This window comes from Aspergillus aculeatus (assembly GCF_001890905.1).
Source record: "Aspergillus aculeatus ATCC 16872 unplaced genomic scaffold ASPACscaffold_10, whole genome shotgun sequence".
In the NCBI taxonomy this organism is placed as follows: domain Eukaryota; kingdom Fungi; phylum Ascomycota; class Eurotiomycetes; order Eurotiales; family Aspergillaceae; genus Aspergillus; species Aspergillus aculeatus.
Window position 1 is genome coordinate 895,173 of NW_017962985.1, and position 20,102 is coordinate 915,274.

Sequence of the window (20,102 nt, forward strand, 5' to 3'; positions counted from 1 at the left end):
CAGCTACTGTATAGTTGCTGAAGGATGGAGTAATGCCCCATCAGGGCCGACGGCGAACGGTCGACTCCGTTCTCCAATTCATATTGTCGCCGGCCTAAGCGAGTAATCTCCGCCGGAGTATCACAATTATGGAGCCATTGTTGATGGGGTTGCATGAGCCTACAACCAACTTTTTGTATCGCGCAGCGTCAATTCACCACGTCCGTGGCCAGACGAGCAGAAAGCTGCCCTGAGCAGCATATAAATAAGGACCGAGAGCCCTTCCTCAAGTCTCCTTGGAACCATCCAGCATCGGACAGCTTCAAGCATCGCCTCTGGTTCTTTCTTCTGCTCAATACGTGCCTTCATCCCCTCGTGAAAAACCTTCTTTCTGCCAAAATGAAGTTCACCACCATTCTTACCGGCTCGCTTCTCGCCAGCGCTGCTTTGGCTGCTCCTCTCACTGAGAAGCGTCGTGCCCGCGCCGAGGCTCGCGCCGAGGCCCGCCGTGCCACTGGTTTGAAGCGCAAGAGCAACCCTCCGTTGAGCCCTGCCACCAACACACCTCTCCAGCACGCCAACATCTCCCAGGTTGAGTACAGCTCTAACTGGGCCGGTGCGGTCTTGATTGGCTCGGGCTACACCGAAGTCACTGGTGAATTTGTCGTGCCCGCAGTTTCTTCCCCAAGTGGAGGTTCTGGCTTCGGCGGTGGCTTCGGCGGTGGTTCTGAGTACTGTGCCTCCGCCTGGGTTGGTATTGACGGTGACACCTGCGAGACCGCCATCCTCCAGACCGGTATCGACTTCTGCTACGAGGACGGTGAGACCTACTACGACGCCTGGTACGAATGGTACCCCGACTACGCCTACGACTTCGACAACATCGATATCTCCGAGGGCGATTCGATCAAGGTTACCGTCAAGGCCACCAGCGACACCAGCGGCACGGCCACCGTCGAGAACGTCTCCACCGGTCAATCCGTCACCCACAGCTTCAGCGGTAACGTCGAGGGCAGCCTCTGCGAGTAAGTCATGATCATCCCTGATACTGTATCCGACAACAAGGACTGACCAATTATAAAGGACCAATGCGGAATGGATTGTTGAGGACTTCGAATCCGGTGACTCTCTGGTCGCTTTTGCTGACTTCGGCACGGTCACTTTCACCGGAGCTGAGGCTATCAGCAATGGTGAGACTGTCACTCCTTCCGGTGCCACCATCATGGACATTGAGCAGGACGGCGAGGTCTTGACTTCCGTCAGCGTTTCTGGATCCACCGTCAAGGTCACCTACGTCTAGATGGTGTTCTAAAACCGGTCGTATATCGGGTTCTCCAAAGGAAGGAGGCTCGGAAAGAGAGGCAGATGGGTGAAAAGCTATCCGGATAGTTTGGTCTTGTTCCGTTGTTGATGTCCGTTGATATTATGCTTGTATTGAGATTGTTGATATTATTCCAATAAAATTGCATGCGCCAAAATCTTTCTGCAAGTTCTAGAATCGGAGTCCTGTTAAGGCAGTTGAATGAGGAATGAGAAAAAAGCAGGATCGACAAACGGCTAATTTGCTAATTGTTAGCTAGCATTTAACATGCAGGGTAGAAGGGCAGTGGGGTAGAAGGTGAAGGTATCAGTCTGTTGATGTACAGTACTGGAAAGAGACCAGGTTAATTTCTAGACCTGTATATGAGTTGGAACAGAAGAAAAAGAAAAAGAAGTAAGCGAAAGGAACATGGATCCGTTCATTATCACGGGTGGTTTCCTCTAAAAAGTGGAATCAGTTAATAGTCTTCCGTCATATCTGGTCATTCTGCCGTCAACACATACACACACACACACACACACTCTCTCTCTCTCTCTTTCTTTCTCTTTATCCTCTGGGAATCCCTTCCATCTCCATCAATTCCTTCGTTGTAGCCCTCTTTGCCATTGTTGTACATGCAGTCGTCCGATTTTCTCCTAGCCTCTACTCGCCATTCAAATACATACCGAAGCAAACGAACTACATCCACCATGTCCAGCCCCGGAGATTCTGGAAAAGGCTTCACCTACACCGGGTCCGGCACCAACAGCCAGGTAAGCACTACCCCCTCCTACACGTCCTCACGACAGAGAGTACCATCGGCAATCTTTAAGGTATCTCGAAGCACTGAATAACAAGTCCCAGGGCAACCACTGGTGCTCCCGCGACTACGGCACTGGCTCCGACTCCAACGGCTACGGCCGCGGCGATGCCTACCACTACAGCAACCAGTAAGAACCCGTTGTTCTCCCTTCCTCATATTCACCTTCATGCATAGACCTGACAACCGGGCTTAACGATGGCTCGTACTACTACTCCAACTCGGATGGTAGCACCTACTACCACGACGGTAAAGGTGGCGCGGTTTACACCCCTCCAGGTGAAAAAAAGTAGGGCAAGCAACTGGACTAGCAAAACGCCTCATGCAACTGTACATCACATCTTAACAAGCAAGCTGTTCTCTCTTTGAATACGAGATGATGATGATGATGATGATCATGATCATGATGATCATGATCATGACATCGTAGTTGGGTTCCGGATAGGCCTTTCTTGGTGATTGCATTGACGTAGTGGTGATACCGCTTCCTGGATCTTTGGGCCCTGCTATCCAGCGGTGACCGGGCGGTTGGTTATGCGTCGGTTTTTTCCTCCTGATCACTTGGACAAGATGCTCTTCCTTATGCGGAGTCTTTGGAGATAGCACTGATGCACCTACTGACTCTGAATGGAATATCGGAACTGGATCCTTGACTGGGCATGGCGCCTTCGGGGTCCCATATCAGCCAGGTCCAGCCTGTTTCCCAGGGTAAAGATATGCAAAAGATTATCACTAGGATTGAAAGAAGCTTTTCAAGCCACCGCTTCCGAGATACCCCACCTCCATCTGGAAATATATATTCATCGACCGACCCTTAGGCAAATGGTCTTCATGCGACTTTTGGGTCCGATACGGATGGAGTAGCGTGGCAGCCCGTGGCCCAGGCCACCCAACAACAAAAGTCTCGGGCGGATGGAGTCCAGCGTCCTTTCCAAGCTTCACAGCAAGCGGAGTACGTCCGTATAATACTATATGTTGCGAACGCTACGCTTGTAGCCTCAAGATCATCACCAAGCCCTTTCCTGTTTGTTAGCCACCACCTGGGAAGTGGCAAAGATCCCGCGAGTGTGCGGCATGCCCTACTGGGCTGTAGTTACTCTACATCAACCGCGCCTCTCACACACACAACAGCTGCGGTATCCGCGCCTACCAACATCAAAGAACGCACGGGCAACAGCAGTTGTTCCTCGCGTGGGTCCAGATGTAACTACCTAAACTCATTGTCAAAGCAAAGTGAAATCCATAGCTAAACATCCATCTCCACGTACGGGGTCCCCCCCCCACTATCCGTCTCCAATTGACCGATAAAACGCTGTAGCGAGTCCTGAAGGAGCTAGCTAAAGCTGCGGGTGAGATGCGAAGGATTTACCCGGATCAGGAGCAAAGCCGTGCAGCAGCAGCCAAAGGGGGCTTGTGCTTATTCCGACCTCGTCTGCCCACTTGTGAGAGCTTTGACTCAAGCAAGTAACTGTACTGTTCTGTACTGTACTGTACTTTGAGGTCACCCCACTAACTACACCTCTGCGTTTCTACTTCGTAGGTACCAGTTGTCTTCTTCTTCTTTTTCTTTGTTTTTCGTTATTTTTAATCCCCAAAGTTGATAAAAGGTCCGGCGTTCCCTCCCCTCGTCTGTAAACCGACTGGCTGGAAAGGCATTCGGGCAATCCGAATGCCGAAGGACCGTGTCGGAGTTTAGGCTCAAGGGATACACGGAGTTAAGGCTTCGAGTGAGTAGTGTCGTACCAGCGAGCCAGTTAGTCAGTCAGTCAGTATTAACTACACTGGGTGCATTTCGGATTGTAGGCAGCAAGGATACTTACTACCTACTCCGTACTGATCTGAATTATTGTGCTTTTTTTTTTTTTTTTTACTTTTTTTTCTTCCCTTTTTTTTGTTCTTTTGCTTTTACCCCCCTCTCTCCATGACGACCATCATGTCAGCTGGAGAGAGAGAAGACAACCCAAAGGAAGCAGAGGCTGAGGCTGTATCTACCTCGGCTCATGTCAAGAACCTTGGTTTATTCCATGGAAATTTGCGGGGAAACAGCAAGCCAAACCGCTTGCGGCTGGGCTGGCAGAAAGAGAGTTCTTTGATTTTGTATGAACTACTGTACCAAATGACTTCATCCCAAGCCCCGTAATCGTAATCTCTCTTCACCGTGCGGGCAAACATGGTACGATATCTCGGAGTCTCTTATCAGGTAACAGGTAGTCAGCTATAGATTGACGCAGTCGTCATTGAAAGGTGGCTTTGTCGATGTCCTCCCTCGTGCCCCAAGAAGAGACGATACATATGTCAAATTAAGAAAAGGTAATGCTCTGCCTACAGTTCCGGCTCCACTCGCAAGAATCTCCGCTCCCACTCAAACTTCACAGGTCAAACCAAATCATCAGCACACTTACATTCTCGGTCTTTGATTTACGCCTGTCCGAACCCCGGCTAAAACATAGGCGGGCATAACATCACAAGCCGTTTGCCTTTCTTGGATAAAAGCCACTTCATCGGCAACTTCCCCCCTCCCCTTCCTTTTTGCTAGCCGGTCCATCACTTATCATCAACGCCAGTAATGCGAGGACTGGCACGAATTGTAACCATGAATCTCTACACACCCCACCATCCCGTTGCGGTAATCGCTGCCGCTGTTGTTGTCCTCGGCTCAATCCTCACTTATCTGAATCGTCGATGGAAGCAATATCGCATGGCCAGAGCAAACCAATGCCAACCACCCTCGACCCTCCGTGAATGGGACCCGGTTTTCGGCCTCGATGGCATTTATCAGCGAATGAAGGAGGCCAAAGAACACAACTTTCTCGAGAGAAGTGTCGACCGCTTTGAGAGGTACGGCAACACATTCCAAGCTCGTCGGCTGGGCACAACTGTGATCGCAACGCGCGATCCCGAGAATGTGAAAACCATTCTCTCTCTGCGATTCAAGGACTATGGTCTGGGGGATCGTATCCACTCCTTCGGACCGCTCCTCGGACATGGTATCTTCACAACAGATGGCGAGCACTGGGCCCAATCGCGGGCTATGGTCCGCCCCAATTTCGCCAAGGAGCAGGTCGCCCATCTTGACATTTTCGAGGAGCTTATGAATGATTTGCTGGCCCTCATACCACCCGATGGAATCACCGTCGATCTTCAAGATCTGTTCTTCGGGTTCACCATCGACTCTGCCACCGATTTCCTGTTTGGGCACAGCGTGAACAGTTTGAAGAAGCGAAGGGCGGGTCTCCCTCAGAGCATAGAGGAAGAGAAGGATTTCGCGGAGGCATTCAATTATTCTCAGTATGCTATTGCCACAAGAGCACGCTTGGGCAAGCTAAGATACCTTTATCGCGACCCCAAAGCCGATCAATGCGATCGCATATGCCATGATCTAGTCGAGCAGTTTGTCGACAAGGCTCTGCGGACGCGTGAGCGGTACAGTCAAGAGAAAGACACACAGGAAAAGCACAGATACTTGTTCCTTGATAGCCTGGCGCAGCAGACTGGTGATCGGACACGTATTCGTAGCGAGCTGATCAACGTCCTCCTGGCTGGACGAGATACCACCGCATCCTTGCTGAGCAACTTGTTCTTCATGCTTGCAAAACACCCCGAAGTCTGGCACAAATTGCGCGAGGAAGTCGCAACACTGGAAGGGCGTACGCCTACATATGAGCAGCTGCGCAACCTGACGTACCTAAAGTACTGCCTGAACGAATGTATGTCGAAGTTCACTCGCTCGCTTTTTAGGGTCCCTTGCACTGACTGACTCCTTTAGCGCTTCGTCTTCACCCCGTGGTTCCTGCTAACGCTCGTTTTGCCCAAACCGACACCATCCTTCCTACTGGTGGTGGCCCGGATGGCAAGTCCCGCATCTTCGTGCCGAAGGGCAGCGTTGTCTCGTATTCTGTCTTCGCGATGCATCGGCGCAAAGACTTCTTCGGTTCGGATGTGCACGAGTTTCGACCCGAGCGGTGGGCTGACCTACGTCCAAGCTGGGAATATCTCCCATTCAACGGAGGACCACGGATTTGCGTCGGTCAGCAGTATGCACTGACAGAGGCAGGTTATGTGACGGCGCGTTTGGCACAAAAGTTCTCGATATTGGAGAGCCGCGATCCAGGCCCTTGGGAGGAAAATTTGACATTGACATGCTGTTCCAAAAATGGGACGAAGGTAGGACTGAGATAGTGCACGTTTTCGACGGCGCTTATCGAGGAGTCATCATGTATCTTTGGGAAAGCATGGGCGTAAATCTAGAACAGGGCGACTCGCATCACGTTTCGTATTATGCAAGCTTTGAATCGACATTAATCTCCACTTCTAAGTACACATCCTCTGCGGCATTATAAGCAGCACTTGGCGGCAACAAGCGGCAACAAGCGGCGACCAGGTACCCTGGCTTGCAAAGAGATCAGTCCCAGCCAGGCAAACAAAAATAGGTATTCTGTCAGTCCTCTGTAGAATCAGTATAAACATAGGCTAAAATTGCAGAGCGACAAGTCAGCTCAATCCGGGATCAAGTATCCCTTCTGTGTGCGGGAAAGTACAAGAATGGTCTGCCAAGTGGCATGCTTTGTTCAATTGTCGGATCCCAGTCAAGAGCGACGCCACCAGCTGACCAAATACTGGGATTCCATACAGTCATGCAGCCATGCTCATCATGGCTGACGCGCGTCTCATTCAGAGATAGTCTTTGCCTCAGCATACCCCTCCACCTTGAAGCCTCTAGAACGAGCGAATAGATGTCTCGTTATGAATCAAGTCCGAAATAGCCTGCTCAAACTCGTTCTATGTCTGACGGAGGTGGTATGATTGCAAGGAGATGCTTATTGTTCTGAGTTTGTCGCTCATCAAGAAGCCTCGCCCGAGAGTCGAAAACTTGGCTCATAACTGCGGCCCAGCCCGGGACGGCTGCAGGTTTAACAAGGACCAGGGTCTAGACAGGCAAAATTCAACCGGGGCGAACTGGTGTCGTACAGGGTCAGTCCCGCGAACAAAGAAAGAAAACAAAATACTCGGCCGTAGTCACATGAGCAAGAATATGAAGCAGAGGGATAAGGCCGAGACATGGAGTCCGTCGATTTTGACAGAACCTAAAATTAGCAAAGGCAGACGACTAAGACAGTGATCAGCGCACAAGTCTTTTAATGAGGTTTGCATTTGTATGATGATGATGCTGTGACACAGCAGCATAATATACTTGGCAATATGTCTGGGACTCAAGCATCCTGGACCAACGGCGCAACTAGGAAAGTCGGTAGGCAAACCAACATGATCGGGCATGGCGCATGGCCCGCCAATCAGTAATCCCTGCTCAGTACGATGTGTCCTTTCTATCAGGCTTCATATTTGGCTGCATCGAAGGATATGCCTAGTCGGTGGATATGGTGACCTTTTTTTGCATTTTTGCGTCGATGTAGATTTTGTGGGCCCGACAACAACACGTTTGTTTCACGACGTCTCGCCCGAGTGGTAAGCCGTGTTCTGGCGGTCTCTAATATCCTCTGCCGGTCTGTCCCAGCCAAGACTGGCCTGTTCATTGTTCTTTGAGGCTGGAACTGGATCTATCAGAAGTGGCGGTGAAAATAGACAAGAATCAACCGAAGGCTTCTTCGGGCTTCCATTGCCGGTGGATCTCCCTGGGGCTCTGCAAGTTCCCCGATTGGACTAACACTGATCGTCTGGAGCCATTTCACTTGGCCCGGAATGGGTCAGACTATAGTGGACCAGCCGATCGGGTCCAGATCCGTGGTGGCCGTCGTGTAGATAGTACGATCGAGAAAAGTACGGTACCATCTTAGGGGACGATATATTGCTTCAACCTGCATCCCGATATGGGTCGGTGGAGTTCATTAACCTGTTCGCAGTGGGTTCCGGCATGAAAGGGGAGAGCCGAAGAAGTATGAGCAGGACTTGGTTGTGATCAATCCTTTCGGAAATCGGAGTCAATTTGGCGGGGGGTTGTTTTTTTTTTAGGTGAGGAGACAGCCCTCTTGCTTGGTGTCTGTCTGGTGTGGTGTACTGTATGTACTCTATCAATTGTACTTGTTGGAATCGAACTTCCCCAGAACAAGAAAAGTGCCTCAGATTTGACCGATGAGAATGGGCACCAGCAGTCAAGTGAAGCGACAGTTACCGTGGCTGCATGTCCCAATCAAGGAAGTAACACCCTCCATGCAAGAAGAGGTTTGTTGTTTTGGTTTGGGTGTCATTTCTTGTTAACTGGAACATCATCCAAGCTTCTGGAATCCTGGACGATGAATGATTCTTAGCTTAGTCCCGCCAATCGCGCCCAAAGTTTCCTGTTTTGACTTCGCGGTGCCCACATAGCCTAACCGGCTCATCGGTGCCCAAATACCGGGGATCCAGGAGACTATCGAGACGCGGAACGCCATCCGCATGAGCGGATCGGAGAGTAAGAGGCCAATCAGCCCAGAACCGTTGATCCCGACAGAGCGTCACACAAAACCCTGCGAACAGTCCAACATCACTACGTGTTCCGTTCCGCCCTCGACTCCTTGTTCCCTGATCTGAATGAAAAACCAATGGGATCGATGCCACGGCCGCGGCTGGGTTTTTCCCCGGCCAATCGGGGCCTCGCCTGGTCTAGATGGCAAGGGCCGACCGAGGGTAGATCCTGATAGAATGAAAAGAGAAAGAGAAGTAGAAAAAAAATGAATAATACATGAAAGAAGAAATAAAGCCAAAAGAAACGAGAAGGAAAAAGGGAACAAGAGTCGAAGGAAGCGATGACTCCTAGTACTAATTCGTGTCCACAATTTCTGAGATTCAATATCCTCATCTTGCTTCTTCCTCCCTATCGGCGGTCAAGAATGAACTACAGTTGCATGAAAGAAGAGAAAAAATAATTGCTTCATTAAATCCCTCTTAAAGTCTTCATGGGAGCTGCAGCCGATCATTGAATCAGGTTCTCATCTGCTAGGCCACCTACCACTAGCCAGCTTCAGCCCCCCCCCCTTCAGGGAACTTTTTTGACACCCACTCTGACAGGGAATGCGAGGGAAGCAAACGAACAAAGCCGGATCCATAGGGCGGGTGCCTCATCGCTAGGCGGCCACATGGCACGGTTTTAATTCCCAACCTGGTCGACTGGCCCGCAGAAGAGTGGGTGAAACTGATGGTTAAACAAGTTAAGCAAGGACGAGGTTTCGGGAGCAGAAAAGGGATATAAGTATCCTAGATCCTCAAGACCGTCCCGGAAATATAGTCCCCAGCGCTCGCGCATCCTTTTAATCAATTGCCTCAACTGCAACACTTTCTGCCGAGTCTCTCCTTCCCCAAAGCTTATCTCAGGCCTACGTCCACTCTCGGTTCTCTCTGTCTTCGACGACATCTATATCACATACAAGGCTTCACAATGGACCGCAACATCGCTGCAACCAAGTCGGGATCCGGCAGTAATAAGCTGGACAAATCGCCCACGCCCACTCTAGCCGACTACCAGGCGCAATGGGCCAAGATTCACAATGACACCATCCGCCAGATCAAGCAGGCTCAAGGTATGCAGACGCAGCTCCAACGTGTAATTCGTCGCCGATAATGACTTGACGTCTTTCGTCAGAGGAAGAAAGAAACGCACGCGCGACGAGTCGAGCACACTCTGCTCCCTCCAAATAGCACCACCTTGACTATGTGGCTCGCCAGCGGTTTGCTAGCGGTGTCTGCTAGCGGTCTGCTAGCTTCTCGGTCAATTCGCCCTCGACGTGCTTTCTTTCTTTTCTTCTTGGAAACTTTCTGACTATACGTGTTTTATTGAGCCTCTTCTGTTAGATTTAGCGTTTGTTACTCCGGATATACCAATTCCCTTCTTTTTGTTTTGGGGGTCAGATCTTAGAATCTCTGGTTGATTTATGATGTATCACATTTGAGGTGCAGAATCTTTTCTTTGAACTTTGAACTTAGACCTATCTTCAAAACCATATATGTCCATCAATTCAACGGTCGCTCTGTAGATAGGTGGGGAAGGAGGAGAAAAACATGGTCAGGTACTTTATCTGACATCACCCACATCGAAGGCAATTTGGATTCGAACCGGACAAGGCACCGAGACCTCAGCTGACTGGAAAACAGTCTGTACGATGACGTCGGGGGTGCTGGTCGTCCGATCTACTAAGCAGAGTACTGTACTTGTACAATTCGCACCGCCACCAGAAGCTATGCATAGTAACCGAGTGCCATCGTGAAAATCATCATGTAAGGTAGGTCGGACGGGGGGTAGAGGGTGAAATATGATATGACACCGATTCTTGGTTGACAGGGTACTCCGTACAGTACCCATCATCAAGGTTGGGTGGGGCACTGGGGCTGGTTAACAAAGAATCGTTGTTTCGCCAATAGGCCCCACCGTTCCAAGTTCCAGTTGTTGACCTTGTCTTCCATTTCGGATCAGACGATCGTAGGCCCGGGTCGGATCAGGTACAACCAGTCAAGGGATTTGCTGATTTCCAGGAGATTCAGAGGTAGTCGAGTATAACCTTTCATCTTCGATATGTGGGATTGACTGATGTGTTCTGTGTGAATATGCATACCAGTCTTCCGCTTTCTATTCCACCCATTTACATGGTAATTATTATCATCGTCATGTTGTTCCCACCTTCAGCCACTGGGGAACGGAAGTGGCAGTTCCCGGAGTTGGTCGAATCTGACTTCTCCGCCAACAAAAGTACCTATTTGTAGTAAAGCAGAGCTCGGGGCTACCTGACATAATGGGTAAGAGGTTTTTTTTCTGCCAGTAACGTTCACAAGACATTTGATGTGCAGTACGAGCATCCCTGCTTTGCTAAATTTTTTTTCTTTCATTATCTCAGTCTCTCCCTGCCTTTCCCTCTTCATATCTTCCAATAGCCCTATAACTGCGGACTCAGTAGACTTGTCAGCTAAGGCTACCGTGGCCCCAATGGGACCAAGACTGAAACACGCTGCTTTTTTAAACGATGTCCCAGTGCGCCACCGTCCCCCGGAACCTACATTCCGATTTGCTCGCGAGCATCTCGAAGCAACAAAGCCAAGGTAAGTGATACAACAATAGGTATGTCCGAACAAAACGATAATGACAAGCCGCTGGATCCGACTTATGTATTCTTTGTTTGACAGGTTCAAGGTGGATCGACTTGTCTCCACTTAAGTGCTGGGGCAGTTCCTTGTCTTTGTTCTGATTATTGCAGTTCGTCCTGAGTAGTCTTCTGCACGAGGCACAGGCAGACATGGCTTGAGGCAATTCGCGGCAGCGGCAGGTATAGTTGAAGGTTATCGCGAGGAGGGGGGAAAAACAGATCCCTGCATTCTTTCTAAGCTATTGAGTAAGCAGGAGCAGCTGGAGGTGACATCGGTCCTGCGTCCTCGGCCAAGCATTTCGAGCCTACTATCCGTATCCTGTCAGGATTTATCGGGTTTTTTGTTCTTGCGATGCTCAGAAAGAACGGCGCTCAGCTCGAGGTAGCTTACATAGTACTTCCTCGATTTTCGGACTAGCTTGCATGTCAGTCACAGTGGTTAGTCTAACATGTGGTAGCAAACCCGCAGTGGCGGTAGTCGAGCTAAACCCGGTCGATGTTTATCCTTCGTTTCTCGGCTGTCCTATCCGTGGATTCCATGCATCAAGCATGTGATCACGAGTCGGCGTCAGTTTTTACAAGGGTGATGGTGGTGGAGTCTGTACATGATTAGTTGACGCAATATTAGTAATGCCGGTGAAAGCTGGTCTGCAAAAGGGCTATACTGAATCCATCCCTCTGAACTCGTTGTCGAGCTTGAAAAGAAGACTTTCCCAAGAGGCTCAATTGGACATATCTGCCTCTCTGAGCAAGTAGCTGCGCCAGATCAGAGCTTGTAATGTTCGGGTAACAGGAATTCTCAATACCAATCAAAATAATAGCGGATACACCGAAGTAAAAGTGCCTATGAAAGGAAGAGAGAACCATATTCATACAATTGACTCATGTCGTCATTATTCCACTAGCATTAATTATGCATATTAACTGGTTCTAGTACATATATAGGGTAATGCGAAAAAAGAAAAGCGAAAACAAGAGGAACTTTTATCACAGCACATTACTTCCATCAACATTCAACGTCTCACCACATACCCCCCCTCCCCCCCGCTAGGATCGGCCTAGACGAGAGCATGTCCAGTGTTCTGCGCACGACGAGCGGTACCCACGCCATCAACACCAAGCTCCTGGTTCTCACCGAGCCATGGCTTTGCTGCTTCACCCATTTTACTCTCCTTGATGAAGTAGACAAAGAGACCGACCACAATGAGAACGAAAGCGATCGGATAGAGAAAGTGAACGGAATAGTGAAAGACTTGGATACCGATGATCAAGCCCCAGAAATTCATGGTCAACATGGAAATGTTGAAAAATGTGGCTGAAGAAAGCCGGAACATGATGGGTGCCAGGGTGTAGAAAATGAAAAGGACAATGGTATATCCGGCGATATAGCCTCCGACCTTGCCATTCCAGGTGGCACCATGGAAAGAACTTCGATCAAAGATAGCGCACTGGACACCGTTGATCCACATACCCCAGAAGCCCATTTGGCCAATGACTTCGTACATGGGACGCTTCGAAACCATGAACTCCTCGAACAGATTGCTGAAGGCGTAGATGGTAGACGCAAGCAGAGCGAATAGATCTCCTTTGACTTTGTTCGAGGCGGCATAGTTAGCTCCACGAAGATAATCCGACGCGATGAGAAGACCGAGACCACCGCAGGCGAGGAAAATCCCTAGGTACTGCGTGACGTGGTAGCGAACTCGCAGGAAGATAAAGGAGATTATCACGATCACGATGATTGTCCAGAAACTGAACAGCTCGGCACTCAGAAGCGAGGTGTAGCGATAGGCCAGCACCATGAAGTAGTTTCCCTCCACGTCGAGAAAAGAGAGAATGAAGTACTTCCAGCAGTCGGTGTAAAGCATGCGAAACCACTTTTTGAAGCCGTACTTGTAGATAGTGATACTCGTGTACACCAGGTTCAAGAGCACATAGTTCCACAGCGTCTGGAAAGCGGGGATACTGGTTCCTTCATTGGACAGAAGAGTGGAAAATGTGGAGGAGCTGATGTTTGCGAGAGCGATAACTTGTCTGAACAGGTGACTTGAGTTAGTGACAGGGTCTGGTCTAACTTTTATCAGATTGGTCTCACCCTAACAGAATGAGCAGCCAAAAATCGCGAGTGCGCATATAACGGAAAAGTTGTCGAAACCGTCCCTCCTGCGACTCCTGCTGCTGTTCCCCGGGTTGGTCCTGAGAACCCGTCGCTGGCGACTCAGTCACCGAGTGAAGCTGCTCATTTTTCTCTGTTGGTGGCTGAGGCTGGACCTCGGTGACTGCCGAGGTCTTTTCACTTTCAAAGTAGGTCGACATGGCGAAATGGAAGGGCTAAGATAACGGGATTATGAAATTGTGACGAAAACGGAACCCGAAAATACTCGTAACTAGTAAAAAAAAGAGCAAGAGCTTTTCGCCAGCAAAAGTGAGCGCAAAGCTCCGAAGTCGCTCACTGCTTGTATCAAAGGGCGCAAAGAAGAAAAGGAAAGAAGAAAACCAGAGTAGCGCCGGCGCCTGGTGGGTTTTATAGCAGCGTGAATTCTGGGCTCTAGGCTCTGGCCTCGTTAAAAAAAAAAAAAAAAAAAAAAACGAAAAGTAGACAGGGACTGACTGCTAGTTACAGGAAGAAAAATCTTATCTAATCGATGCGGAGGGGCAAGCCCGCACCAATGGTGTTGGAAAATAGCCAGCGATAACAGCCTTACTAGCCTACTATAGCTTAGTGTGATGTCTAGTGGTACCCAGTTTCCTTAGCGGGTACTTAGTCTGACCCGGAGACTCTGAGTACTTCCATTCCATCATAGGAATTTGGTGCAAAACGATCTATTAGCCGATAGGTATTGTACTCTATGAAACGTTCTTTGGCATACCAGATAGTCGAGTTAGTCCTCCTTTATGCTCACATTTTACTTCGACAACAGGTATATCATGTCATGTCAAATCTTCATATGGACTTTCATTCTTGGTTTGGCTAGCAAGGGCCGTACTACTACGTATCTACCTACGGTACGTACGTGCCCGCCTATTGAGAGGGTGGGGTTGCCACGAGCCCAGACTGGACGGCAACTGGAGTCGGACCCGCGCGAAGTGGCAACTGCCCCTCTTTACTCCTCAGTCTGGCCAGTGGCCTGATTGCTGTTGGTCATGCTTTCCAAGCTTGCTTTCAACTTTGAACTTGATCGTTGATTGAACCTTCGTGCATAAAATGTCATATTTGTTTCACTCATTCCAACCTAACATTCTAACCAGATCGCATCTCGACGGGCTCTTCAATTGTAGTGCGTCACGAAATAAGAGGTTAGAAAGCCCGCTTCTTCAAAAGAAAGGACCAAGATATCAATGGACGGCAAGGACGCCCACACCCCATGCGGGCATCGTGAATGTGAAGGTGCCATTGCTGGACTTCACTTTATTTACGGAGGGAACCACCAAATTTTGCTCTAGATCGGTGTTCGCGGCATCGGGATCACTGTCTGAGACAAGACTAAGTGATCCAGCCTTCGCCCCCGGTACCGTTACGCTCACGCTCTCGGACTTCTCGCCATAGTTGGCCAGCTTGACATAGTATGTATCGTCCGAGTTCGAAGCCACCCAGTACACAGGACCGAAGCCAGAATCAGAGGTCACCTCCTTGATGGTGCTTCCGCGGTTCTCGGAGAACAGCTTCTGAACATAATAACTCGTACTTCCCCAGGCCATGTCAGGGTCCTGGGTGAACGGAATGAGATCCGGCTAGGCGAAATTAGCACCAAGGTCTCTTGCTACTGCTAGGATCACTCACCGTCCACTGGGTGGAATTTACCAGCTGTAACACTGGAGCATATGCTGCCATCTTGACCAGATCACTGTTTCTCTCGAAGCCGATCATGTAGACGGCCTCTGCAGCTGAGCTTTTCATGTTGGGCCATGTGATTTCCCAACGCGAGTATTCGCCAATAAAGCAGCCCACAGTACGGTTGATGTTGTCGAACTGACTGAACTGGGCTACAAGGTTGTCAGGGGTGTTATAATTGTGGTGATCCACCCAGGTGCCCCCAGGCATTTCATCCGGCAAGCAGCCCGAGTCGGCCGTGCTGGAGATGAGCGTCAGGTCCGGGTATTTGGCATGGATAGCGTCATAGAATGCTGTGAAGCGCTCTGGATATGAGGCACATCCTCCACCCAAATTGTCTTCATTGCCGATCTCGACCATTGTGAGGCTCCATGGTTCATCTTGTCCGTGGGAAGCACGGAGGGCGCCATAAGCGGTGCTCTTATCACCTAGGATATACTATGGCCAGTCAATATCCAAATTCAGGGGTCGCGACCATTGGGATTTGTGGGGCTCGCATGCCTCAAGTTCATTAAGAACATCGTCTACATAGGGAGTCAAAGCGTCGCCCGTCAAAGGGGTGCCACCACCTGAGTCCAGAGCGAATCCAGCCCACACGCCTAGAACTGGCGTGAGGCCCAGGTCTTCACACCAGTAGAAGTATTCTGCTAGCCCTAAGGCGTCGGTATTCCATAATCCCAAGTACCTGGTACATGTTAGATTGTGGCGCACGTCAACATCTGAGTGACGATGCACAAACCTTCGCGTCCTGGACGGTCTTCCAATGGACCTATCGTTTCATTCCACTTCCATCTATTATCCACACTGTTTCCTTCTAGATTGTTTCCTCCGGGAAATCTCAGGAAGGAACTCTTGACATCCGCCAGATAATTGGCAATCTGGGGGCGTAATCCATTCTCCCTATTATGACGAGAAGAATGAGTCAATCGATCACGTACTAAAGGGGCACTCTACGAACCTTGACTTATATGTTTTCCCAAAAAGAGTTATATAACCGAAATACAAAGAGGAGCCCGCAGCAGCCTTGCCATCCACGGTGAGCTCGTACACAACATGACCGTCTGGAGCCTTTTTGCTTGGGAACTTCACAGATGCTTGCGTGAAGGTCTTCGAGTTGGGCTTGTTAGTGAAAGTCTTGGAGCCATATACTGTGCCGGTGCTGTTTCCAACAAGGCAAACTGTGAACTTGCCTGAGTAGTCACCCTTTACCCAGAAAGAGCTCTCGAACTCGTTTCCATCGGGCAGGAATGCCCCAGTATCCGTCGTTGGTAAAGCCGACAGCCCCGGTGGCATCCGACGCGACATCCAGCCTGAACGAGTGAGGGATTGCCGAACTCAGTGGGTTCTCACTGTTGACAGAAATCGTGCCTTTGCCGACAGCAGTCCATGCACTGGTGCTCGGCGATGACCCTTGGGGGCCAGGGTTCTGCAACATCTGGCCATGAATACCTCCATCTCCGGAGTGATTGATGTCCTGAAACTAGCTTTTCAGATGTCGTTCCATAGCCACGCAGCGCGATTTGATCATACCTCGAACATGAAGCCGTACAGGAGTGGGCTAGAAGCATTACCTCCCGCTTTGTTCACGACCAAAGAAAGACTGCATGCTTGCTGAACCAAGGAAAGAAATAGAGGAAGGGCGGTGATGCCTCGAAGGCCCGAAACTACCACCACCTTGCAGCCTACGAAAGATGGTTCTGATGCCGTTGTTCGACGGGACTAGCGTGATGTCTTTATATGTCCTCGGGCTGTAATATGGCCAAGAAATCTACTCTCAAAGGAGAAGGAAAGATGAGGGCAAGCAGAGAATGAGGGGTGGGGAGACCAATGTGGAGATGCTGGGTCTGGGAAGCAAGACAAGCAGCAGGTCGAAGGCTGACAATATGAAGAAGCGAGCTGATGATTGAGATCGGGTTTCTTCCGACATAAGCCCGACAACTAGCAGTCATATTTCACAGGTAGCCTTAGAGTGAACGTCTTGGCCAACCGTGCGATACGTCGATCGATGCCTTTCTTGAATTGTACACATGCATGCTTCCACTCCCATAAGGACCACATACTGGGATGCATTATTCTGGGCTTGGGAACATTGTCTTTCCTGCTTCCTGTGAACTGTTCGGGATTCTCAGTCGTATAGTAGGACGACAAGCTTTGTGGCTACGGGAATACCCTCAGCAAAGAGAGAAGGATTCAGTAGAAGCCGACTGACTGACCAGAATTCGGCCAGACAGCTACTCCGAGCACGAACACGGTTTCGAGGGGCAGTAAATGATACATACTTCTTGGCCTTGAATACCGAAACTGGAACTAAGGTAGCATGACGTTGACCGTGCCTGTTTTCCCCTCTTTTCCCCTTCCCTCAGCTTCTGTTCTCAATTACCGAGCAAGGTAAAACCCCGGCGGAACCCCCGATACTTTCAATCTCTGTCCCTGAACCATTTCTCAATCCTTCAATATGCGGGGTAATCCAGTTTTGCACCCTCGACTTCGAGATACACGGCAGGTAACATACTCAACTTTCCATAACCTATAATCAAGACAGCACACAAGGGTCGCCTGCCCCAGAAAATCGCTTGACATACACTCGTGCCCGAACTTTTCTTGATCCTAACCATGATGCCACTTTAGGTTGAATGCAATCTACCGCATGGGGTCACTTGCGATATATGGGCGTGCCGTTGGCCCCTGACCACTACCCGGCACGACATCGACAGGGGAGATTACCATTTTGAGCTATTTTTGTGTAATTACAGGACCGTTTTCTGCGAACAACCTGCAAGGTACAGCCTGAACCGCCCCCCTCGCTTGCCGGTACAAGGGGAGCAGTCCATACCTGGCTCAGTCACTCTCGGATCCTTCTTCGCGTGAAAGTGGGTGCTGGTCAGAGGACTTTTCAAACATTACAGGCTCGGCATGTAATCTGCGGGTGGATATGGGCCCTGTACTGCAAACGGGAGGAGGAGCCTTTTAAGGTATCTTCTGCGGGGGAGTAATTCTGGGTCTTTATGAGGACTATTGACGGCTCTCATCTCAATGGTATCATGTCTACTGCTCCATGCGAGCTAAAATGACAGAACACTATGAGCAAGCAAGCAACTACATGTTCAGAAAGTTGGTTGCTTTTTGGCATTGGGTCTGTGGGTGGTCTGGGATTATCCCAGGTTTTCCCTCTCTACGGGCTGTAATATGACAGCTAGGTGTCATGAGTCCTGTGTTGTGAGTTCGACTGTGGCTGTAGTGTGAAGTGACGACGCGTGTGAGCGGTCCTGCTAGCAGGCGGAATCATGCCCTAGCACTACTTCTGAGGTGGTCTGTGGTTTATGTGCACGAATGATGTTGCTTCGAGTCTGGATTTCTCCCTTCAGGCCTGAGGACGGTAGGTTGTTGATGTACTTGTCGGCCTCTACAATCATGGGTTGTGTATCCCCCTTCCCTGGCCCCCTTCCTGACGCTCGTTGACGCTCACCATGCAGTTTAAGCTTGGGAAATCAGAATTAGGGCTACGTTGGTCGGTGAACCATGGATGCGGTGCGTCTGTCGAAGGTTCAGATGCCCCCGGCAGTGAATGTGGATTTTACTCTGCGTTCTCTCACCACAGCGGGGGAGGGGATGACATAATTGCACTACGGGATGAAGTTTATATTCCCCAGCGCCAATTGCACCCTTCGTTTACCCAAGGCGAAGCGACAACACGGGATTGAGAATCTCAACGAACACCTCAGATCTTGAGTTATAGTGCCATTCAAGGCGTCTATATTGAAAAGTTTCAACGTCTCAAGCCTCCTGGATGGCATTGTAAGCTTGTTGACGGTGGTTGTGTACAGTATGCCCGAGTAGGACGAACCTGGGGTCTGTGGATTTTAAGATTATATTACGCATTTTTGAGCTCACAATATATCAATTCCTCGATGGTCTAACGGTCATGATTTCCGCTTGTCAATCCCAGATGGGAACAAGCGCGGGAGACCTGGGTTCGACTCCCAGTCGGGGAGGGATTCTTTTTTGATTCTCATCCGTTCCTTTTTTTGGAAGATCACGACCCTTCAGCTTCGCCGTAAGCTTGTTTCTATCAGTTGGCTTGAACATTGCATAGCCCCCCGTTAGCATGTCTTGGACCGGCTCATCATGAGTGCCTAAGGTTGCCTGTCACTGCAGGATGGGATCATCTCCTTCTTGGCATCCTTCATCCTTTCATCATCGCCGCCATCACTCTTGTTTGTTTCTATACACCAGACAAGTATTTACAGGATCACTTCTACGGTATCTTCTCCAGACCTCAGTATCCGTCGCGCCTCCTTCATTTTTCTTTTCAGCTGGCATGTTAAAGATCGTGAGCTGGAGGATATACTGAAATCTCACTAGCATCACCCCCGGCCCCCCTTCAGTTCAATCATGATAAGCCGACATCCCACCTTCGACAGTAGTAGCTTCTGAATCCCACCGGTTGGTCTAACCTCCAGGGGCCTAACCTCCAACCGCACCTCCAACCGCACCCGAAGCATCGGCCTGCGCCCAGAAACACCACCGGGATACGAAGAACCATTGGAAGATTCACTTTGGGATTCCTGACCCTCTCCTGACTGATGGGAGGATGACCGATCCGATCGGGATGCCGAGCGTACTTCAACCTCCCGAATGGGCCCAGAGTCATGGTAGGCTGCCTGCCGTGACCGTGAGGCCCTCCACTACTGTGCCTCTGAGAGCTATGAGTGAATTCCCACCGGGTGGCAGGTCTGGCTCTGATAGGTGACGAATTGATATCGAACCGAGCGCGATATGTCTGCCCAGAGAACGAAGACAATTTGGTGAAGAGTGACCCTTCAAAGACATGGCTGATCAGCCTCCTTTAGCCGCTACCTCGCTTTTAAATACCATCAACAGGGTCCCGTCCTGATGAGCTGGTCACACTTTTCCAATGTCGGCGTTCAGTGCGATCGAAGGATGGGCTATCCCCTACCAAGTCAATGACAGCTTCACCTGAAAACCCCCGAGGGTCGAACTGATTTCACCAAGCTGGTTGGCTCGGTGGGTTCGTCAACGCTTAGTTGGAGTAGACTCAACACAGGGCTGAGGCAGTGCTCCCCGCGAAACATCATTCAGAATTAC

The 20,102-nt window shown here is 50.0% G+C and overlaps 5 protein-coding genes and 1 non-coding gene across 6 annotated transcripts; 4 read left to right on the forward strand and 2 right to left on the reverse strand.

The window, feature by feature from the left end:
- Positions 1-378: 378 nt before the first annotated feature.
- ASPACDRAFT_30345 (A4/G1 family peptidase) lies at positions 379-1,279 on the forward strand (the record flags this gene model as incomplete). The annotated part of the gene is made up of 2 exons (XM_020199717.1): positions 379-1,004; positions 1,063-1,279. 2 exons carry the CDS (start codon positions 379-381, stop codon positions 1,277-1,279), a joined length of 843 nt encoding a protein of 280 aa, XP_020055211.1.
- Positions 1,280-1,989: 710 nt separating this feature from the next.
- Positions 1,990-2,233, forward strand: ASPACDRAFT_44499 (uncharacterized protein; the record flags this gene model as incomplete). Its single annotated transcript, XM_020201426.1, has 2 exons — positions 1,990-2,052; positions 2,144-2,233. 2 exons carry the CDS (start codon positions 1,990-1,992, stop codon positions 2,231-2,233), a joined length of 153 nt encoding a protein of 50 aa, XP_020055212.1.
- A 2,459-nt stretch (positions 2,234-4,692) lies between these two features.
- On the forward strand, positions 4,693-6,278 carry ASPACDRAFT_30541 (cytochrome P450; the record flags this gene model as incomplete). Its single annotated transcript, XM_020199739.1, has 2 exons — positions 4,693-5,806; positions 5,866-6,278. The coding sequence occupies 2 exons, from the start codon at positions 4,693-4,695 to the stop codon at positions 6,276-6,278; spliced, it is 1,527 nt and encodes a 508-aa protein (XP_020055213.1).
- A 5,774-nt stretch (positions 6,279-12,052) lies between these two features.
- On the reverse strand, positions 12,053-13,636 carry ASPACDRAFT_79650 (uncharacterized protein). Its single transcript, XM_020205464.1, has 2 exons — positions 13,260-13,636; positions 12,053-13,198 (listed from the first exon to the last, which is right to left on the reverse strand). The coding sequence occupies exons 1-2, from the start codon at positions 13,478-13,480 to the stop codon at positions 12,223-12,225; spliced, it is 1,197 nt and encodes a 398-aa protein (XP_020055214.1). The 5' UTR covers positions 13,481-13,636; the 3' UTR covers positions 12,053-12,222.
- A 709-nt stretch (positions 13,637-14,345) lies between these two features.
- ASPACDRAFT_1881644 (uncharacterized protein) lies at positions 14,346-17,611 on the reverse strand (the record flags this gene model as incomplete). Its single annotated transcript, XM_020198246.1, has 8 exons — positions 14,346-14,896; positions 14,946-15,434; positions 15,498-15,649; positions 15,736-15,896; positions 15,955-16,223; positions 16,276-16,470; positions 16,527-16,645; positions 17,587-17,611. The coding sequence occupies 8 exons, from the start codon at positions 17,609-17,611 to the stop codon at positions 14,501-14,503; spliced, it is 1,806 nt and encodes a 601-aa protein (XP_020055215.1). The 3' UTR covers positions 14,346-14,500.
- A 1,287-nt stretch (positions 17,612-18,898) lies between these two features.
- Positions 18,899-18,988, forward strand: ASPACDRAFT_t190. Its single transcript has one exon. It is a non-coding gene; the product is annotated as a tRNA-Asp (tRNA).
- The last annotated feature ends 1,114 nt before the right edge of the window (positions 18,989-20,102 follow it).

Bases quoted from the DNA above. Each gene is read 5' to 3' on its own strand.
- ASPACDRAFT_79650 (XM_020205464.1), bottom strand. From the start codon at position 13,480: ATGTCGACCTACTTTGAAAGTGAAAAGACCTCGGCAGTCACCGAGGTC. The intron at 13,199-13,259 runs GTGAGACCAATC...TCACCTGTTCAG, and splicing joins TGGCTGCTCATTCTGTTAGG to ACAAGTTATCGCTCTCGCAA.